Source organism: Nycticebus coucang, chromosome 6, assembly GCF_027406575.1.
Source record: "Nycticebus coucang isolate mNycCou1 chromosome 6, mNycCou1.pri, whole genome shotgun sequence".
In the NCBI taxonomy this organism is placed as follows: Eukaryota; Metazoa; Chordata; class Mammalia; order Primates; family Lorisidae; genus Nycticebus; species Nycticebus coucang.
The window spans coordinates 77,333,103-77,348,363 of record NC_069785.1 but is presented as its reverse complement, the minus strand read 5'-3'; the positions used below and the strand labels follow the sequence as shown (position 1 = coordinate 77,348,363).

The 15,261-nt window shown below is 53.2% G+C and overlaps 1 protein-coding gene across 1 annotated transcript in view; it reads right to left on the bottom strand.

Annotated features, from left to right (window-relative positions):
* Positions 1-3,679: 3,679 nt before the first annotated feature.
* The window catches only part of ARID3B (AT-rich interaction domain 3B), a 72,151-nt gene continuing 60,569 nt past the window's right edge, over positions 3,680-15,261 (bottom strand). Inside the window, exon 8 of the mRNA XM_053593024.1 lies at positions 3,680-3,826. Coding sequence (XP_053448999.1) covers positions 3,753-3,826 — 74 coding nt within the window. The 3' untranslated portion in view covers positions 3,680-3,752. The remainder of the gene's footprint in view (positions 3,827-15,261) is intronic.

Sequence of the window (15,261 nt, the reverse complement as noted above, 5' to 3'; positions counted from 1 at the left end):
GGTCCGGGTTCTATGGGCGACCTCTCTTTGTGAGCGTGCGCAGCCTGCCAGGTCCTGGGGTAGCGTCCCCGCCCCCGGCTGCTGCGCGTCATACAGCGGAGCGGGCCTGCTCGGCCCATAATAGCCCCTACGCCACGCGAGGGCTAGAAACTCGCAGCCGGCGCAGGTTGTCAGTCCGGGTACCACTACCACCTCAGCACGGCTACGCGGGGGTAGCTAGGGCTTCCCGGGACCGCGGGGCGCCCCTGACATGGAACGCCGTCTCTGCGCCAGGGCAGGCGCTGTCGCGGCGCAGTCCCTTCCAGAGCTGTGACTGCCTCTAGTCATTTGCCTCTGGCTCCCCTTGAGACTAGGATTTGACGGCGTGGCTTGGGGGAGCTCTTTATTTATTTATTTATTTATTTTTTTTTTTGAGACAGTCTCACTTTATCGCCCTCAGTAGAGTCCTATGGCGTCACAGCTCACAGCAACCTCCAACTCGTGGGCTTGGGTGATTCTTTTGCCTCAGCCTCCCGAGTGGCTGGGACTACAGGCGCTCAGGTATTTTTTTGTTTGCGGGTTGGCCAGGGCCGAGTTCGAACACGCCACCCTCGGTATATCGGGCTGACACCCTACCCTCTGAGCCACAGGCGCCGCCCTATTGAGGGGAGGCTCTTAATACCCCAAATCTCTTGTTAGTTCCACCACCCCCACCAGAAGTAAACAACAGAAGCTAATTAAAAACTCGATCTTTAGGCCAGGCAGAATGGCCCACGCCTGTAATCCTACTACTGTGGGAGGTGGAAGCTGGTGGATTGCCTGAGCTCAGGGGTTTGAAACCAACCTGAACCAGAGCAAGACCCCATCTCTAAAACCAACCGGGTGTTGTGACAGGCATCTGTAGCCCCAGCTACTTGGGAGACGGAGACAAGAAAATCAACTGAACCCAAGAGTCTGAGGTTGCTGTAATCTATGACTCCATGGCACTCTAAGGAGGGTGACAAAGTAAATCTCTGTCTAAAAAACAAAACAAAACAAAAACAGAGTGGCGCCTGTGGCTCAGTGGGTAGGGCGTCGGCCCCATATACCAAGGGTGGTGGGTTCAAGCCCAGCCCTGGCCAAACTGCAACAGAAAAATGGCCGGGTGTTGTGGCGGGCACCTGTAGTCCCAGCTGCTGGGGAGGCTGAGGCAGGAGAATCGCTTGAGCCCAAGAATTTGGAGGTTGCTGTGAGGTGTGACGCCACGGCACTCTACCGAGGGTTAATAAGTGAGACTCTGTCTCAAAAAAAAAAAAAGAAACTCTTCCACTCCCAGATATATATATATATATTTTTTTTTTTTTTTTTTTTGCAGTTTTTGGCCCGGGCTGGGTTTGAACCCGCCACCTCCGACATATGAGGCCAGTGCCCTACTTCTTCGAGCCACAGGCACCGCTCCTCCCCAGATACTTTCTGATACTTTCTCCCCAGAACCAGGAGCCCCTCCAGAAAGGCTCCTGGTTCCCTTACACCAAATGCACCTGACCCTCAATGTAGAAATTCAGGAGCTGTTTCAGTGGGCAGTGGTAACCCAGAGACTGGCTATCTTTGCGCCTGGATCCCACACCCTAAGGTCCTGCTTGAGGAATTGGAAATTATGAAAAATCCCAGGCATCCTGAGATGCCATTCCTGCCCAGTCCTCAGGGCCATACCCACACCAGCCAGTTTCCATCTTGGGTCATCCGCATGGATAAGGTAGGAGGAAGCAGTGGTGTTTCCAGTCCCCATACCCAGCCCTGCCCTGGGTGCTGTCCTACCAAGCCTCCCCCCATTGAGAAGCCTGGAGTCCTAGCCTCCCAGTGATGCAGCAAGTCTCGTTAGGAGCCATCTCCCACTCCTCTCCCTCTCCATGACTTGCTGGCTGGAGACCATCCTCCCGAGATTCTACCATTTGAGGGTCCTTCGTTTGTCTCTTTCTCCTTAAAAGAACTCACACATACCAGATAGGCCAGGGGTCCTCAAACTATGGCCTGTGAGGTGGTGTGATTGTATTTGTTCCCGTTTTGTTTTTTTACTTCAAAATAAGATATGTGCCGTGTGCATAGGAATTTGTTCAGTTGTTTTTTTTAAACTATAGTCCGGCCCTCCAACGGTCTGAGGGACAGTGAACTGGGCCCCTGTTTAAAAAGTTTGAGGACCCCTGAATAGGCACTTGAAAAAAGATCTACCCTAAAGTGAGGTTTGAGTAAGGCTCACTCCAACCCAGAGAAGGCTTGCTCCAGACCCAGGCCCTTCAGGCCTCAGCCCTTTTTGCAACCTCAACCTTGGTGCCCACCAAGCCTTTTCTGTGTGGTTGAGCTCTGCAGCATGATTCCAGGGCACCAGAGAGATGTCCCTGCCCTATGTCCACCTGAGCCCTACAGTGTCTCTTATCCTTTTGTCACCTACCCCCACCAGCTTTCAGCTCAGCTCACTGCCTCCTTCAGGCTCCGGCTGCTCTGATTTCCTTCTTGTCCAGCTGTTATTCTCTCCTCTGCCACATCCAGCTTTGCCTTCTCTGGGAGCAGTTAATTCACCTTTGAGTGTTGGCTCCAGGGTCACCTTCCTGGAAAGCCCTCCTAGTAGCCCCAAAAAAGAGTTAGGTCCTCTTCTCTGTGGGGCTACAGCTTGGTGTGCTTCCCCTCTAGCCAATAGGCGGTGGCTGTGCTTTCCTCTGTGCCTGGTCCCTGTGTTCAACAATCCGGTGGTGCACACTCTTCACTCAGCAAGACTGTGAGCTTCTCCACAACCAGGAGCCGTTTCAGTGTGCAATGGTGACCCAAAGGTCAGCTATCTCTGCACCTGATAGCCTGAGCTATCATAGCTCAGGTTCTCCATAAGGGCAGGGGGGTGCCCATGGAAAGCCTATCACTTTTTTTTTTTTTGAGACAGAGTCTCATTTTGTCACCCTAGGTAGAGTACATTGATGTCATAGCTCACAGCAATCTCAAACTCTTGGACTCAAGCAATTTTCTTTGTCTTTGCCTCCCAAATAGCTGGGACTATACGCTCCTGCCACAATGCCTAACTATTTTTGGAGATGGGTCTTGCTTTGGCTCAGGCTGGTTTCGAACCCATGAGCTCAGGCAATCCATTCTCAGCCTCGGCCTCCCAGAGTGCTAGGATTACAGGCGTGAGTTTGCTTTTTTTTTTTTTTTTTTTAATTTCCAGACTTTTTTTTTTTTTTTGAGGCGAGTTTTTATTGCCCTTAACAGAGTGCCATGGTGTCAAACTCTTGGGCTCAAGCAATCCTCTTGCCTCAGCCGCCCAAGTAGCTGGGACTATAGGCACCTGCCACAACACCCGGCTGTTTTTATTTTATTTCATTTCATTTATTTATTTATTTTGAGACAGAGTCTCACTCTGTCATCCTGAATAGAGTGCTGTGGCATCATCGTAGCTCACAGCAATCTCAAACTTTTGGGCTTCAGCACTTCTCTTGCCTCAGCCTCCCATGGTAGCTACTCTGTTCGGGGAAACAGGGTAGGACTACAGGCACGCACCACAACACCCTGCTGGTTTTTCTGTTTTTAGTAGGGACGGGGTCTTGCTCTTGCTCTGTCTGGTCTCAAACTCATAAACTCAAAACAGTCCACCTGCCTTGGCCCCCCAGAGTGCTAGGATTACAGGTGTGAGCCACCGCCCTGGCCTAGCCCCTCACTTCTAACTAGGAAAACAAAGTCCAGTTAGAGTGGCATTGTGGGTGCTGTGCTCAGGTATGGGAGGTGGGAGCAGGGTCCAGCCATGATCTGTTTTAGAGAGGCCTTACCTTGTGTGGTGGTGAATGACGAAAAGAGACAACTTGGAGGAAGCTGCAGGAATCTGGGCCTGGAATCCAGGGAGAGGAAAGAGAAGCCGTGTGGAGGGATGAAGGACTGGTAGATGATGGGTCTGGGAATGTGAGGAGTGGGCAAGTCAGGGTAGGGGGTGGTAGAGATGCCTGGTGCAACTTCTCCTCAGCTGGAGGCATACCTCCTGTGCCCCTCAGAGCTGGGGCAGGACACCTAGTGCCCAGGAGTTGGGGGAGGCAGTGGTACCCTGGAGGTGAGGAGCGTGATGTTAGGGAGCATTGCTTCCTACCCAAGCCAGTGGGCAGAGAAGTGCCAGAGCAGGGACATGATTTGAGGGCTTCTGACTCCCGCAGTCATAGTTAAACTGTGATGGCCAGAAGTTCCCCCCACTGCTGCCATTTCCTTCCAGGCTCCCACGCAGGCAGGGTGCAGAGTGGGGCAGTAGGGGTAAGGGAACGTGGGCCCTGGTGCCAGGGTCCAGCTCTTCATTCAACTCAGCACATGACCTCAGGAGCTGCCTGTGAGGATTAAAGGACATTGTCTGTTTTAGTCAGCAAGTCCCTGGTCAGCAACCACAGCTTGTGGAAACCACTGGGAATTGAGAACTTTTTTTTTTTGAGAACGTCTCACTATGTCACTCTTGGTAGAATGCCATGGCATCACAGCTCACAACAACCTCAAACTCTTGGACTTGAGCGATACTCTTGCCTCAGTTTCTCAAGTAGCTGGGACTATAGGCACCTGCCACAACGCCTGGCTATTTTTTGTTGTAGTTGTCATTGTTGTTTAGCTGGCCCGGGCCAGGTTTGAACCCACCAACCTTGGTGTATGTGGGTGACACCGTAACCACTGGGCTACGGGCACCAAGCTGAAATTGAGTACTTTGTAGTGGGGTTGAAGCTGGTGTTTATTTGATGTCCGACTCGCTAAACTTCCAGGGCCAGGGGTGTAGGATTAGGAGGGTTGGTCTCAATTCCAAGTCCCAGGGGGGGCCTCGGGCTGGTGCCAGGACTGATCCAGCTCCAGGATCTGTCCTGCTTTCAGGGCCCACTGAAGCACAGCCTATGGACCAGTGTCCCCAGCACTCCTTTCACCTCTGGCCATTGGACCATGTCTGCCCATTGAGCCCCACTGAAGGGTGCAGGCAAGCATGGGGAAGGCGGGCACAGCAGCCCCCCTTAGCCCCAGAGCTCAGGCCAAAGTCTGCCTGATCCCTCCCTTGCAGGTATGCAGACGGCCCCTGAGCAGGACTGGAGGTGGTCAGAGAAGGACCTGTGGCAGTGGGCCTAGCTAGCCAGCCATCTGCAGGTTGCAATGGAGGCCCTGTTGGAGCAAGCCCAGTTGCTGTTCAGGAGTGCAAGCTGGGACTCAGCCAGGCCTGATGTGAGCTGTTGGCCCTGAAGTAGAAAGTAAGGCTCTGGTCTTCTCCCCCAGATCTCTTATACTTCTGCAACCCGAAGGAGGTCCTTTGACCTAGATAGGTCCCCTTATTAGGCTAAACAATCCCACATATCTGGGGCCAGTGTTCTGGTGCCATGTTGCCATGTTCTCAGGAAGAAGGCTTGTCAGGGTCTGGACATATAGAGGAAGAAAGAAGGGAATGGAGTCCCTGGCAAGGCTGCTATGTTTTTTTTTTTTGCTGTTTTTGGCTGAGGCTGGGTTTGAACCCACCACCTCTGGCATATGGAGCCGGCACCCTACTCAATTGAGCCACAGGTGCCGCCCAGGGCTGCTATGTTGAAAAGAGGTGGCTCTGGCTTGGCACCCGTAGCATAGTGGTTATGGCGCCGACACATGCACTGAGGCTGGAGGGTTTGAACCCGGCCCAGGCCAGCTAAACAACAATGACAACTGCAACAAAAAAATAGCCAGGCACCTGTAGTCCCAGCTACTTGGAAGGCTGAGGCAAGAGAATCACTTAAGCCCAAGAGTTTGTGATTGCTGTGAGCTGTGATGCCACAGCACTCACTGGGGGTGACACATTGAGACTGTCTCAAAAAAAAAAGAGGTGGCTCTCATTGGTGCCCCTGGAGATGTGCAATGTATTGCAGAGACTCATGTGGGCCATGGCTGGGGACACAGCTAGAGGCAAAGGCATGATCTGGGTCCCAATGGCCCTCAAGGGAGACTCTGAGGGAGGAAGAGAGGGGCCAGTTTTAGTTCCATAGACAAAAGCACTTCTTTGGAAGCATAGTAGCCCTGGTAGGAGGTGACACCCAAAGAGGGAGAGGTGGTTGTGCAAGCTGGGCCTTCCTGGGGAGGTTGTCAGTGTCCCTGCCATGTGAGAGGAGCACAGACTACTCTATGATAACCTAGATACCCAAGCTCCTAAGCTGACCCTCTGGGAGCCACTGCTCCCAACCAGCCTTTGATGACTGTGGGGACTCAGTTGAATGTTCTCTAGCATTCCACATCAATGTCCCAGTCCCCTTGCTGGCCTAAGCTCTGAAGCTATCAGCTGCTGGGGTGGAGGGGTAGTATGTCTCAGGCCCAGATGGAGGTGGAGGGACACCTGGAGCCTGTGGTGATATATAACAGCTGAGCTGCCCTGTAGGCCACTGATGGAGCACAGGTTCATGCTGGGCTGTCAGCTGAGCTGGCTGGGAGTCTGCCTGCTTTATCTGAGGCTGCAGGCACTGCCTTGCTTGGTGGGGAGCAGGGAGGCTAGGCCAGCCTTTTCCAGGGATTCCCCAGCAGGTGGAAAGCTCCCTGGTCAGCTTGGAGCAAGAGAGGTACCAACTGCAGGGACCCCAGGGACAGGTGGAGTGGAGCAAGCCAGACCAGGACATAGAAGACAAATGAGGGGAGCTAGGAGGTAGGAGAGGGGCAGAGTGGTAGGGGACAGGTAGACAAACCGTTCTGCACCCAGGATCCTGCTATTACAGAAGTGGAAAAGGCCTGTTGATGTTTGGACCAGATGAGACGACAGCCCCTTGGCCTGGAGCATAGGCTGGGGGTTCCCCACATGGGTGTGTGGCCCTGAGCACGGTCCTGCCATACCTTTGACTCTGCCCTGCGCTTAATTTTCTGGTCCTCGTTCTCTTTTTTATTATTTTCTTTTATTTTATACTTTTTGAGAAAGAGTCTCAAGCTGTCACCCTCAGTAGAGTGCTGTGGCATCATAGCTCATAGCAACCTCCATCTCCTGGGCTCAAGCGATTCTCCTGCATCCACCTCCCAAGTAGCTGGGGCTAGAGGTGCCTGCCACAACGCCCGGCTATTTTTTTTTTTTTGGTTGCAGTTGTTGTTGTTTGGCAGCCAGGCTGGATTCGAACCTGCCAACTGAGGTGTATGTGGCTGGCACTTTAGCTGCTTGAGCCACAGGTGCTGAGCCTATTTTTATTTTTTTTGAGACAGAGTCTCACTTTGTTGCACTTGGTAGAGTGCTGTGGTGTCTTAGCTCACAGAAACCTCAAACTCTTGGGCTCAAGCAATTCTCATGCCTCAGCCTACCAAGTAGCTGGGACTAAAGGCGCCTTCCACAATGCCTGGCTATTTTTAGAGATGAGGTCTTACTCTGGCTCAGGATGGTCTCGAACATGTGAGCTCAGGCAATCCACCTGCCTCAGCCTCTGGTCCTTGTTCTTGGTGCAGTAGCTGGGAAAGGAGGGCAGTGCGGGAGCTTCAGTCCAGTTCTGATAGTGACCCCTCCCAACCATAGGGTAGAGAAGAGCTTTTTCAGGATCATAACTGGAGTTGGGGCCAGGTCTCTGCCATAATATGCCCCTGAAGCACCGAAGGTCTGCCAAGACCACCCCAGTGTGGTCTGGAGGTGGGGAGGAGACCCCAGGGTCTTGAACTGAGTGTATCCATGAGATGCTTGGGACAGACCTGCAGATCCAGGAGTGGGACAGAGGTGGGGACAAGGCCTGGGTCTTTCAGGGCCCAGACACAGTCTCGATGGGGTAGGTGTGACCTCTGCCCAGTCTCAGGACACAGCCTTCTTGCAGGAGCAGCTGCTGATGCTGGGACAGGTGGGTCACAACAGCTGGCAGGAGCAGCCCTGTAGGGAAGTTGATCCTGAGTATTGATGGAGCTGGGCGGTGCTCACTGGTACCAGGGGACAGAGAGGCAAGGGAGCCTGGGCCCTGTTCTGAGTGATTCCAAGGTTGAGCAAGGGGCCTCAGGACACAGTGGAAAACAGGACTACCAGGAGAGACAAATTATTATTATTATTATTAATTTTGGTGGTGGGGTTGCAGTTGTCATTGTTGCTTAGCAGACCCGGGCCGGGCTCAAACCCACCACCCTGGGTGTATGTGGCCTGTGCCCTTGCTGACTGAGCCACAGACACCACCGGGTTTTTTTGTTTTTGAGACAGAGTCCCACTTTGTTGCCCAGTAGAGTGCGGTGGCATTACAGCTCACAGCAACCTCAAACTCTCGGGCTCAAGTGATTCTCTTGCCTCAGCCTCTGGAGTAGCTGGGACTATGGGCACCCATCACAATGCCCAGCTATTTTTAAAAACAGGGTCTCACTCTGGCTCAGGCTGGTCTCAAACCCGTGAGCTCAGGCAATCCACCTGCCTCAGCCTCCCAGAGTGCTGGGATTACAGGTGTGAGCCACCGCGCCCAGCCTCAGGATAGACAGATTCTAGCAGCACAGCTCCAGAGAGTGCAGTTCCTACTGTGGCTCACACAACCAGCCCCTGTGCAAAAGTCCAGCAGGTGCTGGTCCAGAGTTGAACCTGCAGTGTAGAGAAGCCTCTGAGGGCTGGGGTGGTCAGAGAGGTCAGAGGAAGAGGAACTCAGGCTAGGGGGAAGAGGGGGATGAATAGGTAAAAGCTGATGGGCCAGCTTGGAGGCTGAGCTGTTACTTGCTGGGGTGGGAGTCTTCTCAGGTGAACAAGAAACTTTGCGAAGAGCTGGGCTGGAACCACCAGCATCTGCAGGGAGAGCAGACAGTTTGGAGGGCTACATGCAGTGTGCCTGGCTGCTGGGGGGAAATCAATGCTGCTAGCAATGCTGGGGTGGCCCTGAGCCAACAGGCCTGGTAGATGACTACCCAGACCCATCCTCAGAATGTCCAAGCTAGACTTGGAGTGGGGGGTACTGCTCTCACACTGGGTGATATGAACCTGTTGACAGGCACTGGGCTAGCCTCTGTCACCAGCTGGATGAAGGGGAACAGCTCCAAGTCCCAATTCCTCAATTCCATGGCCAGAACCAGACTCCCTTCTGTAGGTGTCAACATTCCTGGTTGTTATTCTGGATATATATTTTTTTCTTTTGAGACAAAGTCGTACTCTATCACCCTGGGTAGAGTGCTGTGGTGTCATCAGAGGTCACAGTGACCTCGAATTCCTGGAATTCCTGGGCTCAAGTGATCCTCTTGCCTCATCCTCCCAAGTAGATGCGATTATAGGCTCCCGCCATGACACCTGATTAGTTTTGTTTTTTTGAGACAGAGTGTCACTATGTCATCCTCAGTAGAGTGTCGTGGCATCACAGCTAACAGCAACCTCCAACTCTTGGGCTTAAGCAATTCTCTTGCCTCAGCCTCCATAGGCACCTGCCACAATGCTATTATTTTTTTGTTGTCGTTGTTTAGCTGGCCTGGGCCAGGTTCAAACCCACCAGCCTCAGTGCATGTGGCCAGCGCCATAACCACTGTGCTATGGGCGCCGAGCCTAGTTTTTCTATTTTTAGTAGAAACGAGGTCTCATCCTTGCTCAGGCTGATTTCAAACTCCTGAGCTCAAGCAATCCACCTGCCTCAGCCTCCCAGAGTGCTAGGATTATAGACAACATGCTGGATCTTTTATGGGGACATGTGAGAAATCTTCAAGGACTATTTGCTCTATAGCTGGCTAAGGGCAAGTTGGGGTGAGATGACCTTAGGTGCTGGGCTCACCATGCGTGGCAGAGGAAGTGCCCAGTACAGAAAGGCTCAGTGTGTGTTGGGAGCCAGGGTTGTCCCTTCTGAGGACTGAGAGGGAGGATCTGCTCCAGCCTTTCCCTGGCTTCTGGGGGTTTGCCAGGGATCTTTGGCATTCCCACCTGGATTGCTGCCTGCACCTTTGCCTGGCATTCTCCTGTGTGTGTGTCTGTGTCCAATAAGGACATCGGTCACGGGTTGGCACCTGTGGAGTAGGGCGCCGGCCCCATATGCCAGAGGTGGCGGGTTCAAACCCAGCCCCAGCCAAAAACTGCAAAAAATTAAGTAAATAAATAATAAATAAAAATAATAAAATAGTTGATATTAAAAAAAGTAAATAAATAAAATAAATATACTTTTAAAAAAAGGACCTCTGTCATATTAGGGTAAGGCCCAGTCTAATGACTTCATTTTAAGCTGATTATCTCTTTAAAGAGCCGGCCCTGAGGCCCCGCACCCAACCCAGGTCTCATTCTGAGGAACTGAAGATTTCTTTCTTTTTTTTTTTTTTTTTTGCAGTTTTTGGCCAGGGCTGGGTTTGAACCTGCCATCTCCAGCATATGGGGCTGGCACCCTACTCCTTTGAGCCATAGGTGCTGCCTGGAACTGAAGATTTCTTTTGTTGGTGGTGAGGGAGATACAATTCAACCCATAAATAATGCCCCAATTTGCTTCCTGCTCCCTTCCCTGCTGGTGGTTTGGGTGTGACTTGGGACCTCAAGGGCCCAGCTGTTTTCTGTCTTATTTTTCCCCTCTTGTAACTCCAGACCCCTCCCCCAGCTGCAGAAAGGCCAGAGTGTGCACAGGAGGAACTGGGCGGGCACTGCTCACTGATGCTGAGGCACCCAGTCCACACCCTGGGTGAGGGGATGGCAGGCTGGGGCCAGCTCCTCCTTGTGGGCTGGGTACTGCCCAGACCCAAGAGCCTGTGTGAGAGTTCTGCATGAGAGGATGGGAGCACAGGTCCCTCAGATGGGGATGCAGCCTTGTTGTGACACTACCCGGGGGAGTAGGATGCAGACTCTGGAAAAGTTAAATAGCCAGATGGCTGCTGGGATCCAGTGATGAAGGTGGGGAGGAGCTGGGGGCTGCCTTGCATGGGTGAGGTGGCATCTGCCTGGTCTCAAGGCCTCCAAGTAATCACTCCTGGGAACTCCAGAGTCTTCCCCAAAACTGAAATCAGGGCCTAGTGCAAAAAAATGTGAGGCCTAGGCTCTGCTACAGTTACAGCCCTTTCTCCTCTTGGGGCCCAAGTATAATGGGTCTGAACTCTCTGCCCTGGTCCTGTAGTACCCTGGGGCACCGGTCTAGGGCTGTGGGGCTTCTGGGTCTGTGGCAGCCCATCTGTCCATGAATGGACAAGGGCCTTGCACTCCAGACTGAGGTGAATGTAAGTGGGCAGGCCCCTGGGGGGCCCCAGCCCCCCCAGCCTCAGCGTCTCTCTGGTGACCACAGTGGTATTTACCCAAATGAGTTGTGCCAAACCCCACCCCCTCGGCCTCCTGTCCCACAACTTTTGAGTCAGGCCAGTTTGGCATCCTTCTGGGGCCCATCAAGGGTGTCCATGAAGATGCAGGTGGAGAATCTAGTTCAGTCCTGCCACAAACTGGCCTGTGGCCTTGGCAAGCTCCTCACTGTCTCTGGGGCTCAGGTTCCCCATCTGTATGTCCACTGGGACTGGTTCTGACACTCAGGATCCATGACTCTGTCCAGTTTACCCACTGGGTCATCGTACTGACTGTGTCAGTCTCCACCCCTATAGAAGTGTGCCTGTGTTCCAGCTGAGTGGCCCAGTGGCCTTGGTTGGGCTAATGATATTCAGAATATGGTAGGGTGAGGAGATAGGGTCCTGCTTTCCCTGCCATACCCCAGCGGTGGTCTCTGCCTTCCAGTCCCCAAGAACTGCAAGAGCAGAGGCCTGCAGAGGAGCTGGAGTCTGCAGGGTGGGCTCCATCAGAGGCCAAGGGGAGAGCTCAACCAGTAGCAGGGGCTGGAGATCAGATCTCTCAGGCAGAGGACACTGCTCTGGTCTCTTTGCCATGTGGTCAGGGCCCTCTTAAGACCATCCTGGGGAGGAGGCGCCTATAGTTCAGTGAGTAGGGCACTGGCTACGTATACCAAAGCTGGCAGGTTTAAGCCTGGCCCGGGCCAGCTAAACAACGACAATTGCAACAAAAAATGGCCAGGCGTTGTGGCAGGCACCTATAGTCCTAGCTACTTGGGAGGCTAAGGCAAGAGAATTGCTTAAGCTCAGGAGTTTGGGGTTGCTGTGAGCTGTGACACCACAGCACTCTAGGAAGGGCGACATAGTGAGACTCTATCTCAAAAAAAAAAAAAAAGAACATCTGGCATCCTGGGGGCTTGGTGCTCATAGCTCGGTGGTTTTGCATGCATTTTGAACCTGGTTTGGGCCTGCTAAACAACAAGGACAACTGCAAAAACAAAAAAAGCAGCTGGGTGTTGTAGTGGGTGACTGTAGTCCCAGCTACTTGGGAAGCTGAGGCAAGAGAATCTCTTTACCCAGGAGTTAGAGGTTGCTATGAGCTGTGACGCCACGGTCTACTGAGGGTGACATACTAAAACTGTCTAAAATTAAAAAAAAAAGAAGACCAGTGGCGCCTATAGCTCAGTGGGTAGGGTGCTGGCCCCATATACCAAGGGTGGCGGGTTCGAACCTGGCCCCAGCCAAACTGCAACAAAAATTAGCCAGATGTTGTGGTGGGTGCTGGTAGTCCCGCTACTTGGGAGGCTGAGGCAAGAGAATCACCTATAGCCCAGGAGTTGGAGGTTGCTGTGAGCTGTGATACTACAGCACTCTAGTGAGGGTGATAAAGTGTCTCTTAAAAAAAAAAAAAAAAGATCATCCTGGGCCTTGTTTCTAGGAAGTGGAGGAGCTGAGATGCTGAGACAGAGGCCATTTGGAGAAGTGAAGGTGGGACAGGGGGAGGGGGAGGGCACCCGGCTTGTTGAAACCAGTGAGTCCAGGTGGGGGTGTCTCCACTGAGTCTAGACTTGTCCCTCAGGCTGCCCTGGCCTCCCACAATCTCAGGGTAGTCTTGGGAGGGGACTAGGCAGTCACTCCTGGGTAGGCTCTCAACAATTGATGAGAAATGCATTGTGCTGGGGACACAAGCTCTGTGGGGCCCAGCCCTGTGCACAGGGGCTCTGCAGGGAGACGGGGAGGAGGGTGTGGAGACAGAGTGTGATTTGAAGACCCGGGACTGCCCTGGGGGGCTCCTGGCCAGGCAGTAACTAGACATACGAGGAGTGCTGAGAGACTACTGTTCATCCATATTTTTGACTGGGGGAGGGGGGAAGAGCTAGGTGAAGGATGGTGGGTTCAGGGAAAGTGTTCTGGATTTTAGCCACCTGTACAGCTTGGAGGGACAGGATGAGCCATCTTGCTCCCTCCCTTTCAGCACTGCCCTGACACCCCTGTCATGCCCCCTTCTTTGGGTTGAGGCACAGACCTAGGAAGGTCCCTGTGAGGATGGAGCTCTGAATGCGGGGGGGTGGGGAGGCAATATCCCTGGGCAAGCACCAGATCAAGGCAAGAGCCAACCTACCCACCTCTTCCTCAGACTTCCTGACAGGAGGTGGAATTGGAGCTGGCCCAGATGTGGGCTGAGCCGGGGAGGGTGTGGGGTGTGTGGAAGCTCAGATCTGGAGGCTCAGTAATGGGCCCTGTAGGCTGCCCAGAACCAAGTGCTCAGCAGAGCCCCCTGTGTCTCTGCCAGGCCAGCATGTCCCCGGGGCCCACTGAGGCCACTGACCTTCTCTTCCCCATATCTGGTCAGTTAAGTCCCTCTCAAGCCCTGGGTGCCCCAAGAGAGGGGTCAGGCCCTGAAATGTGCTCACTGCCTCTCTCTCTTCCCCCCAGCTGGCAGAGCCTTGCTGAGAAACAGAGGACTCCCAAGCAGGAGCTGGTGGAAAAGGAAGGACCATGGGGCAAGGGACATCCACGTCTGAGGGGCTCTGGGAGGAAGAACCTCACCCTTCTTGTAGAGATGCTTCCCAGGCCCCACGGCTCTTCCTCTTCCTTGAAGATCTGGGGACACGTGGAGGGCACCCTCTCATCCCCTCAGGAGTGAGGATGGGCCTGGGGCAGCAGGCCAGGGGCCTGATTTGATGTACTGTGTGGTCTGTCTCCTTCTCTGGCAGGAGGGGGCATGGCAGGGTGGGCTGGTGGGGGGGGCGCACAGGGAACAAGGAGGTCTGGGTTCCCGGGGCTGGAGTGATAGGTGGAAGGAGAGCAGCCTTCACAGCTGATAATCCTGTGCTTCACTGTGCACCGGTTAGCTTGGTGAACTCGAGCATGTCAGAGGATGTCAGAGGGGAATACTGACAGTACTACCACGTGGGTTGATGTGAGGATGGTATAGGATGTGATGTACTTTGTACGGTGCCTGTTTTCCCATCCTTCTCAGCTTCCCTTTTGTCTGAGGTCTAGTTAGGCTAAATCAGTACTAAAAGCATAAAACCATCTATGTGTGCCTACAGTCAGCTGCAGGTAACAAAGTCTATTTATCCAGTGTTCAATCAACCAGGGTTTGTTAGCAGTTCTCATGAGACTCAGGAAATGATTTGTTGTAAGATAGAGCCACTAGTGGTAGAAAAGACAGCACATTCTGCCAACTGCCATGCTGCTTGCTCATGCTTGACTTCTGTTTCACTCTGACCAAGGGCCTCATCTTTGACCTACTGCACCAAGGAGCTTAATGGGGTGGGTGCTCCTGTCCTTTGCCTCAGCTGTTCTTTGGGGATCCTCACAAAGTTCAGAGCTTCCAGTAGGGCCTAGGAGACTTTAGAAGAGTTCTGACCCTCATGCTGAGAACTGTGTCCTCAGGGAGCAGGAGCTGCTGCAGCTCTGAGCAAGGACTGGGAGGACAAGAGCCTCTTGCCACCACTAAACTTCTTTTTTTTTTTGAGACAGAGTCTCACTATGTCACCCTCAGTAGAGTGCACAGCTCACAGCAACCTCAAACCCTTGAGCTCAAGCAATTCCCTTGCCTCAGCCTCCCAAGTAGCTGGGACCATAAGCGCCCGCCACAACACCAGGCTATTTCTAGACACAGGGTCTTAATCTGGCTCAAGCTGGTCTCAAACCCGTGAGCTCAGGTAATCTACCCGTCTCGACCTCCCAGAGTGCTGGGATTATAGGCGTGGGCCACCACCCTGGCCATGGCCATTCTTTCTCTGAACTCCCCTCCTCAGCCTGCTGAGTGCTTCCTCCCCATGCAGAGCTGTTGGGTGGGCCACGTGCCCCCAGAAACTTCCTCAACTCTATCATTGAACCCTTCTTTCATCTTCTTCACTAAAGCAGAATTTCTGACAGGAGGGCTCTGTACCATGGGTTCCATAGAGGGATAGAACATCTCTGGATGGTTTACCCAACACCATTCATGCTCAACTGATTGATCCAGAGCTGAGTACTGAGCCAAATTGGGCCCATGGGCCCCTTCCTGGGATCACTGGGCCAGAGCAGAAGTATAGCCCCTCCAGGGCTGAAGACTGGAGGCAGAAATCTTGGAAATTGTCAATTGCCAAGATTTTTTCACTGTGTAAAAAGCTGGGTTACGAAGAGAGCAAAGGAGTC